The sequence below is a fragment of the Atheta coriaria genome, unplaced genomic scaffold (assembly GCF_025399875.1).
Source record: "Atheta coriaria isolate IRGN ID8LTWV9N9 unplaced genomic scaffold, Caltech_Dcor_3.1 hic_scaffold_6_pilon, whole genome shotgun sequence".
Classification (NCBI taxonomy): domain Eukaryota; kingdom Metazoa; phylum Arthropoda; class Insecta; order Coleoptera; family Staphylinidae; genus Dalotia; species Dalotia coriaria.
Window position 1 is genome coordinate 11801618 of NW_027045448.1, and position 18803 is coordinate 11820420.

General features: G+C 36.6%; 6 protein-coding genes and 1 long non-coding RNA gene across 8 annotated transcripts; 4 read left to right on the plus strand and 3 right to left on the minus strand.

Annotated features, from left to right (window-relative positions):
• Window positions 1-499: 499 nt before the first annotated feature.
• Uvrag (UV-resistance associated gene) lies at window positions 500-3913 on the minus strand. The gene is made up of 7 exons (XM_065304559.1): window positions 3504-3913; window positions 3254-3443; window positions 2588-3090; window positions 2360-2528; window positions 1912-2305; window positions 1336-1853; window positions 500-1280 (listed from the first exon to the last, which is right to left on the minus strand). Exons 1-7 carry the CDS (start codon window positions 3576-3578, stop codon window positions 760-762), a joined length of 2370 nt encoding a protein of 789 aa, XP_065160631.1. The 5' UTR covers window positions 3579-3913; the 3' UTR covers window positions 500-759.
• On the plus strand, window positions 2685-3214 carry LOC135793550 (uncharacterized). The gene is made up of 2 exons (XR_010548648.1): window positions 2685-2810; window positions 2870-3214. It is a non-coding gene; the product is annotated as an uncharacterized lncRNA (long non-coding RNA).
• A 226-nt stretch (window positions 3914-4139) lies between the features above and the next one.
• Arp2 (Actin-related protein 2) lies at window positions 4140-6895 on the plus strand. 2 transcript variants are annotated; one of them, XM_065304560.1, is made up of 7 exons: window positions 4140-4323; window positions 4450-4560; window positions 4933-4953; window positions 5064-5222; window positions 5283-5411; window positions 5466-5879; window positions 5943-6895. In XM_065304560.1, the coding sequence occupies exons 1-7, from the start codon at window positions 4276-4278 to the stop codon at window positions 6264-6266; spliced, it is 1206 nt and encodes a 401-aa protein (XP_065160632.1). In that variant the 5' UTR covers window positions 4140-4275; the 3' UTR covers window positions 6267-6895. The 2 variants fall into 2 exon arrangements, with proteins under 2 accessions (XP_065160632.1, XP_065160633.1); XM_065304561.1 differs by lacking the exon at window positions 4933-4953 and having other exon boundaries at window positions 4141-4323.
• Window positions 6896-7505: 610 nt separating this feature from the next.
• Window positions 7506-11178, plus strand: LOC135793382 (integral membrane protein GPR180). Its single transcript, XM_065304320.1, has 3 exons — window positions 7506-8605; window positions 8661-8798; window positions 9111-11178. The coding sequence occupies exons 1-3, from the start codon at window positions 7724-7726 to the stop codon at window positions 9606-9608; spliced, it is 1518 nt and encodes a 505-aa protein (XP_065160392.1). The 5' UTR covers window positions 7506-7723; the 3' UTR covers window positions 9609-11178.
• A 258-nt stretch (window positions 11179-11436) lies between these two features.
• LOC135793380 (transmembrane channel-like protein 7) lies at window positions 11437-14891 on the plus strand. Its single transcript, XM_065304318.1, has 3 exons — window positions 11437-11695; window positions 11764-11959; window positions 12049-14891. The coding sequence occupies exons 2-3, from the start codon at window positions 11794-11796 to the stop codon at window positions 14208-14210; spliced, it is 2328 nt and encodes a 775-aa protein (XP_065160390.1). The 5' UTR covers window positions 11437-11695; window positions 11764-11793; the 3' UTR covers window positions 14211-14891.
• Window positions 14775-15662, minus strand: LOC135793383 (uncharacterized). The gene is made up of 3 exons (XM_065304321.1): window positions 15352-15662; window positions 15035-15261; window positions 14775-14978 (listed from the first exon to the last, which is right to left on the minus strand). The coding sequence occupies exons 1-3, from the start codon at window positions 15506-15508 to the stop codon at window positions 14952-14954; spliced, it is 411 nt and encodes a 136-aa protein (XP_065160393.1). The 5' UTR covers window positions 15509-15662; the 3' UTR covers window positions 14775-14951.
• Window positions 15663-15707: 45 nt separating this feature from the next.
• LOC135793381 (sodium-dependent noradrenaline transporter-like) lies at window positions 15708-18642 on the minus strand. The gene is made up of 7 exons (XM_065304319.1): window positions 17814-18642; window positions 17627-17761; window positions 17331-17565; window positions 16597-16838; window positions 16451-16528; window positions 16077-16391; window positions 15708-16022 (listed from the first exon to the last, which is right to left on the minus strand). The coding sequence occupies exons 1-7, from the start codon at window positions 18564-18566 to the stop codon at window positions 15708-15710; spliced, it is 2073 nt and encodes a 690-aa protein (XP_065160391.1). The 5' UTR covers window positions 18567-18642.
• Between the last annotated feature and the right edge of the window lie 161 nt (window positions 18643-18803).

Here is an 18803-nt window from a genome sequence, read left to right on the forward strand (position 1 = left end):
CCTGCAAGGACAAAACTTTTAAATTCGTTCATTTTTTTACGTTCATTCATTCATAAGCAGGTCGGTTAGGTTCTAGTTAGATTGTGATTACTAAATTATCATTAAAATTACGTGTTTTATTGCAAATTCATGTGTATTTCTTGTTTATTTCATGTTTATTTATTTTTTGGTCATAAATGCGAACAACATATAGCACATCTCATTAAGTTTAGTAATTTTAGCCATTTTATTAGTTAAAAGACTTATTTTACTAAGTTTTACTTTTAATAATAGAAAAAAAAAACTGTAAAATTTAATATTATTGTGAACATTGAGAACTTTGATAAAATTATTTATTTATTTATTATTTTTCTATTTACCGAAGTTTTTGTGTAGCTAAAAATAATTTATTTGTTATAGGCAACCCAATATACACAATTTTTAAACACGCTTTCGCTGTCACTTTTAGAATCTAAAAAACAATTTTCTTTTTAAATATACAGATTTCCAAACACATTAATCCATAATATACTCTTATTTATTCAACAATATTATTTATTTCACTTGCACATACTCATAGTCTCTTATGTTACACATGTTTTTGCAAGAATTAAAGATCTACTCAATATGTCATCCGTATTTGTTCGAACTACTTCTGATATTCCATCCCTTTTCCTGCGGCTGCATGTAAATAAATAAATATGATTACACTTCAAATCAATTCTCTCATTCCTGCTTTCTTGCATCAATAATAACAGTTAAGAATTTAAATATAATAGATTAAAACTTCGGTTTGACCAAATTAAAAGATTTGCGTTGCACAAGCGCATCAGTGCGCAAGGTCAAGTGCCCATGCGTGCCATCAGTAGATTGTTCCACAGTCCTGCCTAGAAATTCATCAGGGTATAAATTCTCTTCAGACTGCACCAACATATTGGGCCCGCTGTCGATCCACTTCTGGATCTCATACTGAGATGTCGCTTTATTCGGGGTGGCATTAGAATGTACATCGTGGCTATTGTTCGTTTCAATTGAGACATTAATCATCGGATCAGAGCTGGTCGAATCCAGTAAATGTTTCGGAGTAGTGTTGATTTTATCTTCATCAAACGAGCCAACTGATCGACTCAGACGTCTCTCAAAATTGTCATTTTCACTTTGATTCGCAAGTGTTGCAGTTGTTTGCGGGGCACTTGAGGCAAGTTTTAGCATGTTGCTGCTTGGAATCATCTCGGTGCCTTCTTCAATGCTTGGTTGTTTTTTTATATCACAGTTTGTTAATTTCGTCGAACATTCACTATCTAAAAGTACAACTAAACTAAGAAACACGATAAATTTAATTAAATTTCGACGTACCACTATTGTTGCTTGTACTAGGCTGATCCAACTGCGATAAATCGCCCCGCATGTAAGTGAGAAAAGTGCTGCCACTCATCTGCTTATTGAGAACAGCTTCCGGAATGGCTAAGATTTGACTAAGACCCGGATTCTGCGCATTTTTACTTCTCGGCGGGCGTCGTTTCGGACTATGCGCACGTTGCATCTGTGCCTCATGTCTTATACTATCCAAAATGGGATCGGGGGCATGATGCGGCCGATTCGGAAACGGCCTCAACATATTCTCCTGACTACCTCTATGCTGCAATACTTTTTTAACCGCTTCCTCAGGTGGACTACCCGCGCATGATTCCACATCACTACCAGACACTCGCTGATCCTTCGCTTGTAGAAGAAGCAAAAGGTTAGGCAATGTGGTATGCAACACCTGCGGTTTAAAACCCAGCGCGTGCAGATATTGCGCAATGTTTTTATTCAACAGGTACACTGCATTATTGAAGAGAATACGATCCTTTCCACGAGAATACAGCGGAAATCTACAAATAAACAAACATAAGTAATAAAAACATTCATAAACATAATAAATATGATTACTCTTTGTGTTTATCATTATAAGGCGACACGTGGTCCTCGATAACAGACCGTGATCCAAAGTGACGGATCGGATATCGCAGTGGTATTTGCAGAAACGACGCGCACATTATCAGCAAATGACTGCAGTAACCAAGCGCCACCGATAAACTGGCCTCGGAGCTGTCGACGAGCACATCCGAGTGGGGCAGCTCAATACCGTTGATATAATATTTCTCTTTCGAGTTGGTTATTGGATAGACTTGCAACAATTCGGACATTAGTTGTCGACGTCTGGCTTGTAATTTTTTCGTCAGTTGTTGCAGCAGTTCTCTTTGGTGTATATACTCCTTTTTCCATTCGCGGAGTTTTTCGATTTCTTTGCTTAGATGTCTATAGTCTTCCATTAATTGGGAACCTTACAAAAATTACATTTATTTTTTGTAAAGTTTTAAAAATTAATAATACATACTTCGTTCCTCGTTTTCATCACATTGGTTGTTGAACTTTTCTTTACACAGTCTCAACTCTCCACTTTTTCTATCACGTTCTTGTTGGAGTATCCTATTTTTCAAACGTGATACTTCAATTTCTTTCTGCAGTTTTATTATCTCACTACGTTGAACTCTTGTTGGTTTATCCTAAAAATAAAACTCTTTAAATTCCATATCTGTTATTATAAAATATTATTGATCTATACCTGTAACATTTTATTTAAATGTGTCATCGTTAACAATTGCGGTTCGTATCGGACATTTCCACTAGTTTCAGGCGCATGCGCTTCGTGTTTCGGCACAGCAGGGTTCAACCTAGCGTTGATTTTCTCGCGTACTGCGTAGACGTTCAAATTTCGATTGCGTATACTAATCTGCATCGCCTGTAGTTGTTTAAGCTTGGCGAGTGAATATGAATTGCGTATTTCGGTGAGTGGCATTTTAATGCGCGCTAATTTATACACTTTGGTGTCGCTTTCGGTGCTCAGCAGGTTGAGCGAGTCTATGCAGGGCAGCGGGCGGGACAGATCTGACTTCAACTGCTTGCAGCTCGTGAAGAAACCGCCGCGCATGTGGAATATCACAGTATTCGGGAGGAAAAGCTCCGGGCGGATGTCCGAAAGCGTGTTGCCGAGGAAAACCAAGCCGGAGAGGTGGATTCCCCAGGTGATTTGAATTTCTGATGATTGCCATATCCTCAGGACAAAACCTAGGCAGGCATTGTTAATATATGTATTCCGGCAAAAACATTGGGAAATATTTGATAAGATAATACATAAAATTAAAATACTGATGAGTAATAAACAATTATTGAGTGAATAACAACCAAATTACTTTTTGTTTTTGTGTAGATGACCTTTATATTTATTTACCTGTGCATGCAAGTATTGGCAAATCATTCAAATCAATTTCTCCCCATTTTGGATTAGAATTGCATATCACTTCACTGGTATAAAAAGGCGCCGACATCGCAGTCGAATGCAATGTATAGTGAAATCCATCTGTCGTGTTACTGTTTGCCAGATTATACGCAATAATCCGGTACAGATGTCTCAATCTCAGCTGCAAAAAAATGCAAATCAGTTTTTACCTAAAATTTATAAAAACTTTAAGTAAACATACCTGTTGGGTGATAAGGGGCGTCCATTGCCGGCATCGCTGACGCGCTCCGGTGCTATCGCTGAGCGACAAATTCATTATCGCTCATTCTACCGCGTACATACTCTCATTGAATGGTAAACACTGCACTGTTTTCTTCCTTGCATCCGCTTAAAAACACCGATTGCAAATGCGTATCTTGCTGTCAGACAAAGCTTGTATAGGTTAAGTGCAAATAATAACTGATAATATTTATTTGCGAGCACAAAACACTGATTTGAGGTGAATAATCCGTTGTGTTTAATCGGGACGGTCGGGACACATGATTTTGTTGAGACGGGAGGATTCGTAGAATGTGATACAGAGATTACACTCAATTCACAATGAATAATTGTGATTGTGGTGTATTAAATTTCGCAAATGTCAGCGTAAAGAGTGCAGAACAGAATGCATATGCGCGCATGCGCAATAAATAAAATGATTTTTGAATTTAAAATTAAGAATACTAACTTACTAATTACATTCAAATATTGTAAAATAAAACATTTTAATTTATTAAGCTTTATTTTAATAGTTAGATATTCAAGTTGTTCGTTTAAAATAAATACTTCTAAATATTATTGTAGCATAATGTTTTTGACATTGACATAAACGCGTTTGACAGCGATTCCATATCCACCGGAGTTTGCTTTAGGTGTGGTATGGGCTGTTTTAGTTTAGTGAATCATAGCAAAAGTACCGAATAAGACAACGTTTATTAGTGTTTAGGCAACAAATAATTAATAATTCATAGACAATGGATAGTCAGGGGAGGAAAGTAATAGTGTGTGATAACGGCACCGGCGTAAGTACAACACCACACACCGTGGGAAAACTCTTTAATAAACATAACCTTCCGGTGATGTTTATCGAAGCAACTTAACTAGCCCCAACTGGAATTTATTGCATTTGGATATTTATTCGTTTGCAGTTTGTGAAGTGCGGATATGCCGGCAGCAATTTCCCAGCACACATCTTCCCGTCAATGGTGGGCAGACCCATCATTAGGGCTGTGAACAAAATTGGAGACATTGAAGTCAAAGTAAGCATACAGAGCCTTATCTTTTCTGCTCTTTCCTCATTTCATACTCTCATATTTTATTTCTGATAATACTGATAATGGTACAACTTCAATTCTTATCTTTGTAATAGTATTTAAGTTGTTATTAAGTCTAGTCATTTAAAAGTTAATTAAATCTTTTTAAATTTTGTAGGGTTTACATGTTGAAGTAAGAATTATTTTTCTGTAAGATTTGTTTTGAGTGTGTCTGCATTAAACTTAAAAAAGTAATTAACATTTTGAATAAACCTTTAATTTGTTGTAGTATTAATATTAGTAGTGTTGTTTTGTTTGATTAATTCACATACTAATGTTGCTAATGTGACTATGAATTTGAATTTTTCATGCATAAAGGGAGTGGCAAGTACGCTTCCTGTAAGTAACCCAAATGTTTTCAACTTTTTCCAAGCATCTCACAATATTAATATTTATTTTTCTAGTAAATCAGTGATTTTTATGTTTATTAAGATCATTTTGTGCTATAGGACTTGATGGTTGGTGATGAAGCTTCAGCTTTAAGATCGCTCCTAGAAGTGAATTATCCTATGGAGAATGGCGTCGTACGGAATTGGGATGATATGGGTCACGTTTGGGATTATACGTTTGGTCCCAAGAAGATGGACTTAGTTCCTAGTGAAACAAAAGTATAAAACTTCAAATTTGTATTCTATTGACAAGTTTTTATTGAATTGGTGATTTTTTAGATTTTATTAACGGAACCACCAATGAATCCAGTCAAAAATCGAGAGAGGATGATTGAAGTCATGTTTGAAACGTACGGATTCGCCGGAAGTTACATTGCAATACAAGCAGTGCTTACATTATATGCACAGGTATTATTTAAATAATTCTAGTTAAAACTTAACTATTGATGTTTTTAATATTAGGGTTTATTATCTGGTGTTGTGGTGGATTCCGGCGATGGTGTAACTCACATTTGCCCCGTATATGAAGAATACGCCTTGCCACATTTGACACGCCGCTTGGACATCGCCGGCCGCGATATCACACGTTACCTAATTAAGTTACTATTGCTCAGAGGCTACGCCTTCAACCACTCCGCCGATTTCGAGACTGTGCGCATGATGAAAGAAAAGCTGTGCTACATCGGCTACGATATCGAGACTGAACAGCGGCTGGCACTACAGACGACTGTCCTCGTCGAGCCATACACATTACCCGACGGTAGAGTCATCAAAGTAGGCGGTGAGCGATTCGAAGCGCCTGAGGCGCTATTCCAACCGCATCTGATCAACGTCGAAGGGCAGGGTATTGCCGAGCTTGTATTTTCAACAATTCAAGTAAGCATTTGTTAATATTTCTTTAGTTTGAGCTATAAATTATAAAAAAATATTAATTTTTAGGCTGCAGATATTGATATGCGATCAGAACTTTACAAACACATTGTGCTATCGGGTGGATCAACGATGTATCCAGGTTTACCATCGCGTTTGGAGCGCGAAATTAAACAATTATATCTGGAGCGTGTGCTTAAGAACGATATTGATAAACTGAACAAGTTTAAAATTCGAATTGAGGACCCACCGAGACGTAAAGACATGGTTTTCATCGGCGGTGCTGTACTGGCCGAGGTGATGAAGGACCGCGACGAGTTCTGGCTGTGGAAGCACGAGTACGAAGAGCAGGGCATTAATGTGCTCAAGAAGCTGAGCACGCGAGCCGGCTGATAGTAAGTTTCGTATTCGTACTCGGTTTGTATTCACACGACAGTCAGACTCGCCGCGCTTCGGATTTACAATTTAATTATGTTCACACACAAATCGTGCAAGACCTATTTTTTACATGCTGCATTTGTATTATTCTACCTATGTCAACACATTTAAGTTTTAAGATCGTATCCTGATTATCCTGTTTTATTAATTATTTTATTACCTCAAAGACAACTTATTTATATACACGCCGTGGAAATAATTACGTTTTTTGGTTGACTTTGTAACAAATTCACACAGAAACACACACGCAAAGAACTTGTCAATATTAATGAATTAACGTGCGCACGCGCAATTGAGAAACAATTGAAAATTTTTGTATAAAAGTATCGTTTGTGTAATTGTATTATAGGAAATATTAATTTTTATTTTTACGAATTTACAAGTTCTACATAAATAATTCTAGCTGCTGTAGGTGGTGACATTCCAGTTTGCAGTTGCGATAAATTAAATTTAATAACTGATCATTTTGAATTGTTTTTATACCCATTGTAGAATATTTTACTTTGAATGTAAAGCGTTTTGTTTAGAATTGAAGACAGATAGTATTTATTATTCAACAATAAATATAAAGAAATTAAACTTTATTTGTGCATTTATTCAAGTCAACAAATGTCATAGAATAGTTTTTAAAGTGAAAACAATTTTGCTGTTTTGTCCTCAAACCTGCTGATAAAAATGATTATTTTTTTAGTATTTTAGTTATGATGACTATAAAAACCGTTTTAGACGTTAAATAATAAGTTTATTTGGTATTTTTTTTGAAACAAGTTCATAGATTACTACTATACCAACATATATGCTACTTTTCTATGATGTAATCAATGTAATGATAATGTGCGCAATTTTGCTATGAATGGACACACACAAGGACAGTTTTTGTTCTGCAATGAATGATAAAAAAATTAATCTAAAAATAATGATCCCCAACTGAAACTTATCAGATCTCTGCACTATATAGCATTCGTTGCGGAGTTAATAAAGTCAGCATTGTTCGCTGCACGGTTCATTGCCATGCAAAATTCTCTGTTGGCCAATTACTTTGCACTAGTTTAACTTGATCAACTTTAATCAAGGTATCACTATGAAGTTTGCGATTATTTCGCGATTTTCACTTTTATATAATTGCGACGCTAATGTATCGTATCTTTTCGTTTATATTCGTTCAAGATAAACACGCTTAGGATTACACATTGCATTCGATTGTGTTCGTGTACAGTTCGTGCCTGGTCGTGTTGGAAGTAGCCAGTGAGCTCGTAGTGTTGTACACGGCTGTGTTTTCTGCTGGTGTTGTACACTTTGCAGTTGTTGTGCAGTGGCTTGTGGTGAAAGGGGAGAAAGCAATCGCTCCCTGGCAGAAGCACATAACCTGCCGCCATACAAACATCTATGAAAAACAGATTTTGGCACACAAGATGCATACGCATCGCTGGTTCTTCGCGTTTTACCTATTGACGCTGTGCTTCTGCCCGAATCACACCACACATCTGAAAGGCAAATTTCGCAGTAACGACTTCTTCAAGTTCCTCGTCAAGTTCGGATTCCAGAAGACCGACCTACACCTTCGAGAAAACACCCACGGATATATTTTCGGCAATATTACGTCAAATCAACACTTCCCAGTGCCAGTTACATTTGCAGTATTAGACAGATCATATTTTCTGGACTACTATCAAAATCATGTATTATATGACAAATCAGAAGCATGCAAGCGAATGTTTGCACAGCTAAAGACCAAAGCATTTGACCCAAAATGCTCACCAAATGGCAATGATTATCTTAGACAAGTGCCATGTCCAAAAGGCAAGAGATGTGTGGATGAGGATTCTGCCTGGAATGTAGTCAAGGATTATCAGTTGACCTATGTGATACAAGATCTAAAACAGCCATCATTCTGGTATGTGTCTTTTGTGGCATGCTACAGGAATAAAACAACCTGTGAATGGAACCACTATGATATGGGCAATGACTATGAGTTGGAATATGATCTCTGGCTGGTTAATGGCAATCCAAATATATCATCATTCAGCACACTATCCTATCAATTTTCATTTGATAGACAAAACACACTTGAATTATACTTTTTGTTCTGGTTGTGCTACATGGTACTGGTACCGCTGCAATTGTATGCAGTCAGAATACAAAAACATCCTGTCACCAAGCTGTTTACTGCTAGTCTTCTATTGGACTTTATTGCATTATGTCTCATCATGATCCACACACTGAAGTTTTCTTTAGATGGAATGGGATATCCGAAACTGGCTATGGCAGGCGACATATTTGATATTTTAGCAAGAGTAAGTTTTATTTTTTGATTAAAAAGTTAAAAAATAATAGTTTTGATTGTTTCAGACTTCATTCATGTTACTTTTGTTACTTTTGGCAAAAGGATGGGCTGTTACAAGATTAGAACTAACATGGAAACCACTGGTATTTGCAATTTGGTTGTGCTACGGCGTGGTTCACATTCTACTCTACGTATGGAATTTGGTTAGTATTTAAATATGAATTCATTATCATAATTTTCACTCCCGGTTAAAGCAGACGTTTACGTTTTTTCCGCGTTATCTATATTTTCATTTACTTTAATTATTCTTTCCGTGCGCGTTTGTTATGCGGTGTTTATTAATGTCAGTCAAGCGTATAATTAAGTAAATGGAAGAAAACACGTTACGCATTGCTAAGCAAACGATACGAGTTAGTGTTATTAAATACAGTGGAGAAATTTTTACTCCGTAATTACTTTATTTATAAGTCAAATGCTATTTCTTTTATGCTATTATATATTTTCTTTGTTTACAGACTGAAGTAGACATAATAGAAGACATTGACGAGTATCAAACATGGCCGGGCTGGTTAATGATTGTGTTTCGATCGCTAATAATGATTTGGTTTTTGTACGAACTGCGCACGACGATGTTGTACGAGCACAATACACAGAAGCTCAACTTTCTGCTGCACTTTGGTGCCTCCAGCCTTGTGTGGTTCATCTATCTGCCGATTTTGGCGCTGATTGCGCTGCACGTGTCAGCGTTGTGGCGTTTTAAGCTGCTGCTGGGTATTACTTACTCGGCCGACTGTGTGGCATACTGTGTGATGGCACATTTGCTTTGGCCTACTCGTTCGGAACAATATTTCCTGTTAGCGGGTATGTCAGCTGCCGATACAGAGGAGTTAGATGAGTTCAACGAGGCGCCGCACATTGTCAACAACTCCTACACGTCATTGAGTAGCCTCAGTAGCCTAGAGATAAGCAACTATGACGACGCGCGTGTCAAGAACAACAACATTCACACCTAGACACGCGTAACTAGCGGAGATTAGTGCAAATTCTGAGAGATTTCATTGCAATCCATCATGAGTAATAATGTTGTGGCAATGTTAGAGATATGTAACAAACATAGAAGTATCAAATGGTCAATTGAGGAAACTCGCGGCAATCTAGTCCACATTGTTTCATGATAGTGTTAGTAAGCAGGATTAAGGCGCAGAAGAAGTGTGTGTTGTTTAGGAAGTGATAAGAGTTTAGCGAACGAAATTATTGCCATATATGAAAAGCATCGAGATAAATTTTAAATCATTTCAAATTCAAGTACAATATACCTGGAAATTAAATATTATCTACCGGATTAGTAGAAAGGCACAACATTCCAGACGTAGATAACGCAATCAATCGTATTTATTGATATTTTATAGAACTATCAACGACATCGATACGCAAAATTAATGTAGAAATTATATATTTATCATAATCATGAGAGTTGTGTTTGTTACCAATACGTGTTTATAAGAAAAACGTGTGTGTCTTCACCAGCACATTATTGTTGAACTAGTTCAATAAGTCTGTTTGCCACCGTGTGTGTAATTGTTCACGAGCAAACGGATTGAACAAAACTTCGCTCGTCCTTGCCAATTTTCTAACGAAACCGTTGCTACTTGATTTTCACTTGTTGGATGGTTTCCTCTCAAACCGTGTGTCTTTCTAGAATCAATTATGAAACTGAGTATAAAGTTGGTAGCTTTTAAGGATATTTTTATATAAGAACAGAACAAATACTGATGCCACCCTCGCTGGCGTCGGGTAACGAAATTTTCATTACACTTTACCGATAAGCTGACTAATTCTTGTATATTATTTGCTCAAGCGACGCATTTTGATTTTAAACATAAACTATTTTATGTATTTCACACTGTACATAAATACATTATTTGCGCATGTGATACATTCATAATTATGAGATTATTAAGTGAAGAACCTACATTATAAATATTGATTATATAAGCTAGGCGTAAGAATTTAATGTATGATATGATGAAATCGTCTAGTTCACGTTATAACATTGAAATGATAATGAAGAAATTCGTCCATTTGCTATTTGCATGACATATTTTGTATAATGACTGATGCGGCCATTTTGATTGGCAGAGGGAAACTGTTTGCCAAATTAGGCTAATATGGGTGCGATTGCGTGTTAACTACGTATTATCACGATGTGATGCACATGCACGCTCACGTGTGAACATAAGCTGTTACAGAATGATGGATTTTATCTTTCATTACCTGATTAGAAGTCCGTACTACTCTTCTTGGTGTTGTCTGTACAGATTTGAACAATGTGTAGATTGTAATAGGGCTATGATTTGTAACCACTTCATTTTCATTTATTGCGAGGGTATATTGTGATCGACGTTTAGTTTTACATTCATTTCTGCTGTGTATGTATGTTATGGACATGGTTAATTATAAACTATTCAACAATTTCTATTTGTAGAATGAATTGTTCATAGGAAATTAGAATAACCTTTGGAAGTTCTTAAGTTAAAATTGTTTAAATTCTTAAATAAAATTGAAGTAAAATTTAAAATAAAAGAGTGTAATGCAGGTGAAGGAGCCGGGCTGTCAAAAATTCTCTGCGGAGTATTATTTAAACTTCATGTTTTAATGAAAATGTACCTAAATATTCAACTGATATATGGTTTTAAACACTTTAATCTTTTAAGTATTTTACTACTGTAGTCGTTAAATTGTCCCGGTTTTATCTTTGTTTGCATTTGTTTAATATTAAACATCCTTGTTGAAGGTGGGCGCGATCAGTGTAAGGAGGGTTGCAGCGTTTTACCCACCCAACTCAAGAAGAATGATTAGTGCGACAGAGTGCAACGCTGACAGCGTGACGAATGACACTGACCACACTGACAAGCAGCACAGCCGATCGAAATGGCGCCGGTGTTGTTGATTCACGAGTCAGGTGAAGTTAAGTTATGATTCCGCGGATTAAAAGATACCAACTTATCAAAACAATACGCGCGGTCACCTTCAATCGTAGCGGTGATTCATCTCAGACCACAATGAACGTAGCTTATCAAAAACGGCATCTGCTGATAATGTAAGTATTGTTTTCGGAAATTTTTGGCACTGCAGATAAGTTCATTATTAACAACATCCGCCTTTCAGTTGAGATTGTCACACACCTGGATTAACAACATGTCTGGCGGAGCCAAGAAAAAGGGCCACAGATCTGAGGGCTGGGAGGAAGCAGGGGTGGAATTCTATCAGGAGAGTTATCCTACCAATCCAAATGATTTTGATGTGTTGCAACACAACCCTCATCATTTGACTACACTACTTCCAAGCAAACAAACTAGAGCAGGTATGAAGGTTTATTTTGCAATTATAACTTACAAAATATATTTGGCAATATAAAATACAATTAAATTTTAATTATTTTATTTTGTGTAGTTGCTGCAACAATGCGTTTGAGAAACAACACAACCGACACTCGAACATTTCGTCGTCAGCCGACCATGAGGAGAGAATCCGCAACCATCAGACGCCAGTCTGTAACAAATGATGTCCAACTCTCAATGATGCCAGACTTATCAGAGTTCAGTGCAAATGAGAAGACAACATGGTTAGAAATTCAGGAGATCAAGGCAATGCCAATCCCTATGTCTCAGAAGAAGGAAATCAAGGCAAAACTACAGGTAGGTTCCTGCCTTAGATTACAAGGCTATGAACAGTTTAAATGGAAGCGGCGGAAATTCTGGGAGAAGACCAAAACGCGCATGCAGGATATTTATCAGAAAATGGAACTGTGGCGCGGTACGCTCAAGACAATCGAAGGTAATTTCGGTACGGGCGTCGTCTCCTACTTCTTATTCATCAAATGGTTGATATTCTTGAATTTATTCACATTCACGTTGCTTTTTCTGGTAGTAATTCTGCCTACGATTTTGTTCGGATATGAAAATCCCACGAAATGCGCAACAGGCGAGCAACCAAATTCGCCAGAATGTTGTTCAGCGAGTTATTTTAACACAACAAGCGATACAAACATCGTCCAGGACTTGTTTCAAGGCACCGGAGAAATGGAAAAGACTCTGTTCTTCTATGGGCATTATCCAAACGTCATATTCGATTATATTATACAGGATAATTTACTCTATTACAACATGCCGCTGGCGTATGTAGCGGTAACAGTTGTCTGCTTCCTGCTGACGTTGTTTGCGATTGTCCGAGCGGCGTCTGAAGGCTTCAAAGAGCGCTTGGTTGAAGGCGAAGGTCAGTTCTACATGTATTGTAACATGATCTTTGGAAGTTGGGACTTTTGCATTGAGAATCAAAAGTCCGCAGCGAAGAAACACGAGGCGATCTTCAAAGAGATCAAGAGTAGTCTAGAAAGTGAAAGATTGGAGGAGGAGCGGAAGAGCCGGACGAGAGATGAAAAGACTAAGATTATCATAATGCGCTGCTTGTTTCACATGCTTGTGCTGACCATACTTGCAGCTGCCTGCTTCCTGATTTATATAGTCTTCGAGTACTCTACGAGTAACACTGATAAAATCAACCGAGACGAGTCAAAAACAAGTCTATTCTTCGTTGACGACGATGTCGTGCGGCTGTTGAATGAATTTCTTCCCAGTATTGTCATCGTCTTCCTCAACATGGCCGTGCCACTGCTGTTCAACACCGTAGCGCAGTTCGAGAACTACAGTCCTGTAATTCAGGTACGCTTATCACTACTGCGCACAATCGTCCTGCGACTTGCATCTTTGGGTATACTTTATGTATCCATCTATGTAAAAGTTAATGGAACACGAAGCGATGATCAATGCTCACTGCATCAAAACATGCCCTGTTGGGAGACGTTTGTTGGTCAACAAATGTACAAACTTGCGCTCACCGATTTTGCGAATCACATCGTGATGACGTTCGTTGTGAATTTCATCCGGTCGAGAATCGGTAAGTTTGAGAGCAAATGCGCAAAGTTTGTCGGCGCGCAATCATTTGAACTGCCACGACATGTGCTGGATGTTATCTACCTGCAGACTGTCTGCTGGTTTGGTTCATTCTACGCACCTTTTCTGCCGTTGATGGTCACCGTCATCTTTATTCTGATGTTCCACATCAAGAAGTTTGCGTGTTTGGTGAACTCACAACCCAGTTTGATATTGTATCGCGTCTCGCGGTCGAATTCAATGTTTATGCTGGTGTTGCTGCTGTCATTCTTCTTCGCTTTCTTCCCGGTTGTATTCTCGATTGCGGAGTTTCAGCCGTCGAAGTCATGCGGACCGTTCCGTGGAGTCAGCACGGCATGGGAAATTGTAACAGATACTTTCCACACGTTACCATCACCGGTACAGAGTATTTTTAGTTTTTTGACAACTGCAGGTTTTGCGGTGCCTGTTTTAATCTTGCTCTTGCTTTTATTGTATTACTACACGGCGGTTACAATGGCAAACAGACATATGGTGGTCGTGCTCAAGAACCAACTCGTGCTAGAGGGGCACGATAAACAATTCCTCTTGGAAAAGCTTAGCTCTTTTATCAAGCAGCAGCAGAAGCGCATGAGGCAGATCGATACGGCCAAAGATGGCGATCGTAATGTTGCTAGCAATTAAGTCACTTAACTATTTCTGTGGTTATCATTTAATTTAAGTAATTTATGTTAATCTTGCTGAATTGTTTTATGTATACGACTATGATATGCTATATGACGCATCACGCATTTACGATTATAAACCTGCCATATAACGAAAGTGTAGTATCAACTCAAATATGCAAACAGAAATATTTTTTGATCTCATGAAAAGTACAGGATACTCTAGCAATACTAATATTGCTATTCATCAAACAAGTGGATATAAACTTTGATTACATTTGCTAATAAGTGAGATTTCACTCTCACATCAGTCCAAAAAAATAACTATTTACTTTGATTGATATGCATTTTGCAATCTCCTAATTTATTTATATAAATTATTGATTCACCAATGTGATAATGTTAATTTTAATTAAATTATTAATCAGTTTGTAAATCTGATTGAGTTTGCCAATTTTTATGTGTATTGAATGTCAAACTTTATATTTATCAATATCAACTCCACACACAGCATTTTTTGTGCATTTTAATAAGGTATTCATACAATGTAATCTAGTCATTATCTATATTAATGTAGTAGGCATTATTTATGATTGTAATCACACTTTAATTTATTTTATAAAAGTTATATTATAATCCTGAAAGCCAAAGTTTACAGTTTGTTATTAGGCATTTCAATAAATAAATAATCATAGTGGGATGTTGACTTGTCCATACTCCCATTCAAGGTAAAACAATGATTTAAAAACTAAACTGTATGTCATTCTTCATTAATTGGAGAGTGCAACTGAAAAAAATGTAATTTAGCACTAAAAATATTTAAAAATTATAAATTTTGCTTACAGCTTCAGCAATATCTATCCAGTCAAGTGCCTGCATTATTGCATCATTTTTGCTGGGTATTTTTGACCAGTTCCAGTATGTAATGGTATCAAAATTGTTGACAGCATATAAATTTCTCTCCTTTTGCATGCATTTACTCTCATGAAATATCACACCTTTGTATCCCTTGGGAACTTCAATAGTTTGACCTTTTAATGGATATCCTCGAAATGAACCGCTAAGCTGTCCTGTAATATGAAATAAATGAATAACTTTTGTTTTGTAAGGCGAAACAATTGAGGTTACGCGTTTTGGCGCCGAATTTTCATTAAACTAACCGTTTTCTGATTTTTGTACAAAGTTGTTGAAGTATTGCTCCACTTTTGCTTCGCAATCGGCATGAATTTTGAAAGGTAATAGTTGCACATTTGATTTTTTACGTGTTGACAATGCTTCCGACTTTTCAATTTGAATGTGTATTTGTTGTTGCTCCATGTTTGCAATGCACGTGGAACTTTTGAAGTGTTTCTCTCTGTATTCAATGTTGTACAAGTTGTATAATCAGCTCGCCTTGTTGTTCTGGCGCTGTTATTTGTACCTTTAGAGGCCTCTGGTGGTGGCTCATGAAACAAAAACACGGAGCTTTTGAAAGCTCTCAAAACCCAGTTAATGGATCAATCTTTTACATAAGTATTTATGCATCTGGATGTAATTCATTTTGTCGTATGACAATCACCGGTGGTTTTCCTTTAATCTCTTTACTTTTTGATCTCTTTCTTACTCCAAGATTAGCAAAGAATTGCTTATCAACGAAAAGCCTTCCACGTTTTATTTTTTGTGCAAATTCAACTTCATGTTGTTGCCGCACAGAATGTTCTCGGAATCTTTGCCTTTGTTTCTTGGGTTTTTGTGATCTAATTGACACTCTAGGCGTGAATGCTTTACGTGCAATTCGTTGTTCTCTGTCTTTAGGTCCCCAATGAAACAATGGAGTCATCAATGTAATTTTCTAAAATATTGTATCACAATAAAAGTAATTCAAAGAAATATAACTATTAATAACCATTGATTGACGCATTTGCAGAACAACGTAAAGAAATGATGTAATAAATAAACCAAAAATACAGAGGGCGCTTATACCACAGCAAACATACCAAAAGCCATCCATTATCGGATGACTTAGAAAATCATTTGCAATGAAATCAATTTCTTCCTGATTATTCCAACCATTGATTACTAATGTCAGTAATAAAAATGCGAGCATAAATGGATAAAGGTACCAAATAAATCGCCAGAATTTTAGCGGTCTGTAGCCACTTAAGAAATGAATATCATCGTTAAGTCTCGCCACTCCATAGCCATAAAATAACAGCAAACTCTGATAATGTAACAATACAGTCTAAACATTTATCTAATTTTTTAATTTACAATACTTACTCGTATAAAAAGTTGTATACCGCTCATCATGTACAAGTTGGCCATCCACATTACTTCATTAATCAATCTTATACAAATCTACACACCAGAAAACAATAAAATAATTTATTATTTTTATTCCTTTTGGATTAATTTAAATAACAAACCCCCATTGTATCCATAAGACCTATAAATGTGCATATGCCAACCCATGCAATTCTTGTATGAATTTTAAACTGAACAATCGTCGGAAAAAAGTCGTACAATCCGTTTATATGCATACGAATTATAATTGTAAGTTTTGTACATTCTAGAAGCCAGTTAGACAAGTGATATATTGATATAAACACATGAGGACAGTTCATTAATCGCAGAAACTCCGATACGAGAGAGTAGTACATTCCTACAACTGATATCATTACACAGATTAAGTCTTTTTTTTTTTTATCTTGGATTCACTTTAATGCAATTATATACAGTGGAGCGCCGATTATCCGAACTAATTGGGGGACATGGGTGTTCGGAAAATCGTTTTTTTCGGATAATCGAACTAATCGAATTTTCGGATTTTAACGAATCCTAAGCCGCCGTCAAAACCTTCTGAAACCAAAAAAATCGACCTTACATATGCTCAGTACATCAAATTCGACTTGTAATATAAATTTATCGACTAAGTTTCATAACATAATGAATTTTGCAGGTCTTTGAAAAAATTTTGGACTTAGTCGAAAAAATGAAAAAATATTAAAAGTGTCGATTTTCGGACTTAGCCGAAAAAATCGAAAAAAATCGAAAATTTTTCTAAGTGTTGCGAAATGTTTTCGTTCGGATAAGCGGTCGTTCGGTTAAGCGACGTTCGGATAATCGACGCTCCACAAATGCAATAAAAGTTTATACTTACATGGAAAAAATATTTCTTTGTAGTTGACGCCAGTAGCTTCTCCCAGAACACCAATAATTGCATGAAAAATTATCATATAATACAGATTCAAAGTATAATTTGCACACAAAAGAAGAAGACTGTTTGTGGTTAGCCCAAATTTAGATTTGTAATTAATGCTTGCAGCATATGTCATGTAACCGCCTCCATAGAGTGTGTTGTGTTTCACTGGCATTAGAAATGCGGATAATATTACCTAAAACATTTAAATAATAGTTTGGAAAGCGCAAAATAAATTAAATAAAGATTTTACGTACAGAATACACTGTTATCGATCGTATCTTAAAATCATACATGTTGAATAATGCTCTGCTTGCACCTAAGCTTGTAATTGCAAGTAAGAACAGCACCATGTGTAAAATCACATTCAGAATCACTAATATCTTCAACAGCTAAATAATAAAATCATTGTTATTTCTGTTAAAACAAAGCAATGTTCTTTACCAATTCCAGGAACTTCATTTTGAGGTTTACAATTATTGTAATAAACATCCATGTGATGAGCGTGACGAGTATTAGTGACCAATTCGCTTGAAAGTCGTGCCTGTCTTGATAATTCGACCAATAATGATGCATGCTGACTATTAATCGTTTTTTCCCGTTGCAATCAAGCACCATATTGATTCTGGTACAATTTGGACCCAGTGGTCCCTCAACTTTATAATCATAACAAATGGGATCACCAGGGGGGCAAGTCCAGGTTGATTTCAATAAATGATCAAATGTTGCCATGAGCGACATTGCAATTGATGGTGAACTCATTGATGCGTAGAGCATATCTTGAAGTAACGTCAGGACACAAACGCCGAAAGATATTGGCATCATACGGAACATTTGACTGTTGGTCAAATTGCTGTATTTGCCTAGGAACATTTCCGTGTATAAGAGTGGAAATGTGATTAAAAGTGAGAAGAAAAAGTCATAGACAACGAATAGACCACCAGAGGTTTTCAACGCAAAGCGCATTGTGTGCGGCATTGTATCAAAGCCATTTCCGAGCAGGGCAAAGAAAAAGTAGAAGCAGTGTTGTTGGCTCCATTGATTATCGACGTCGTATTGATATTTTGGTTCTTCACGTTTGCGTATCTGCCGCTTCCAGAATGTGAATTGCTTGCCAGTGTCAGTGCGTAAACCATAAGTCTTTTCCAGATCTCGAGATGCATGCGCAGAGATTACTCTTATCATTCGGCCAGCCATTTTGTAAAACTAATGAAAATTAATATGGAAGAACGAAAATGGTTAACAGATTGATGTTTTGACACTGTTTGGATAATAAATTGTTTCTGTCATTGTAAAATTATTCTTAAAAACAAAAGTCAATGTTTTACTTTAAATAGTTAGCATAACTTCATTTTGGTATCAGAATTTTGGAGAGAAAAAATTATAAGATGTCCAAACTGCTACTCAATTAACAAAAAACGGCTTAGTTCAGAG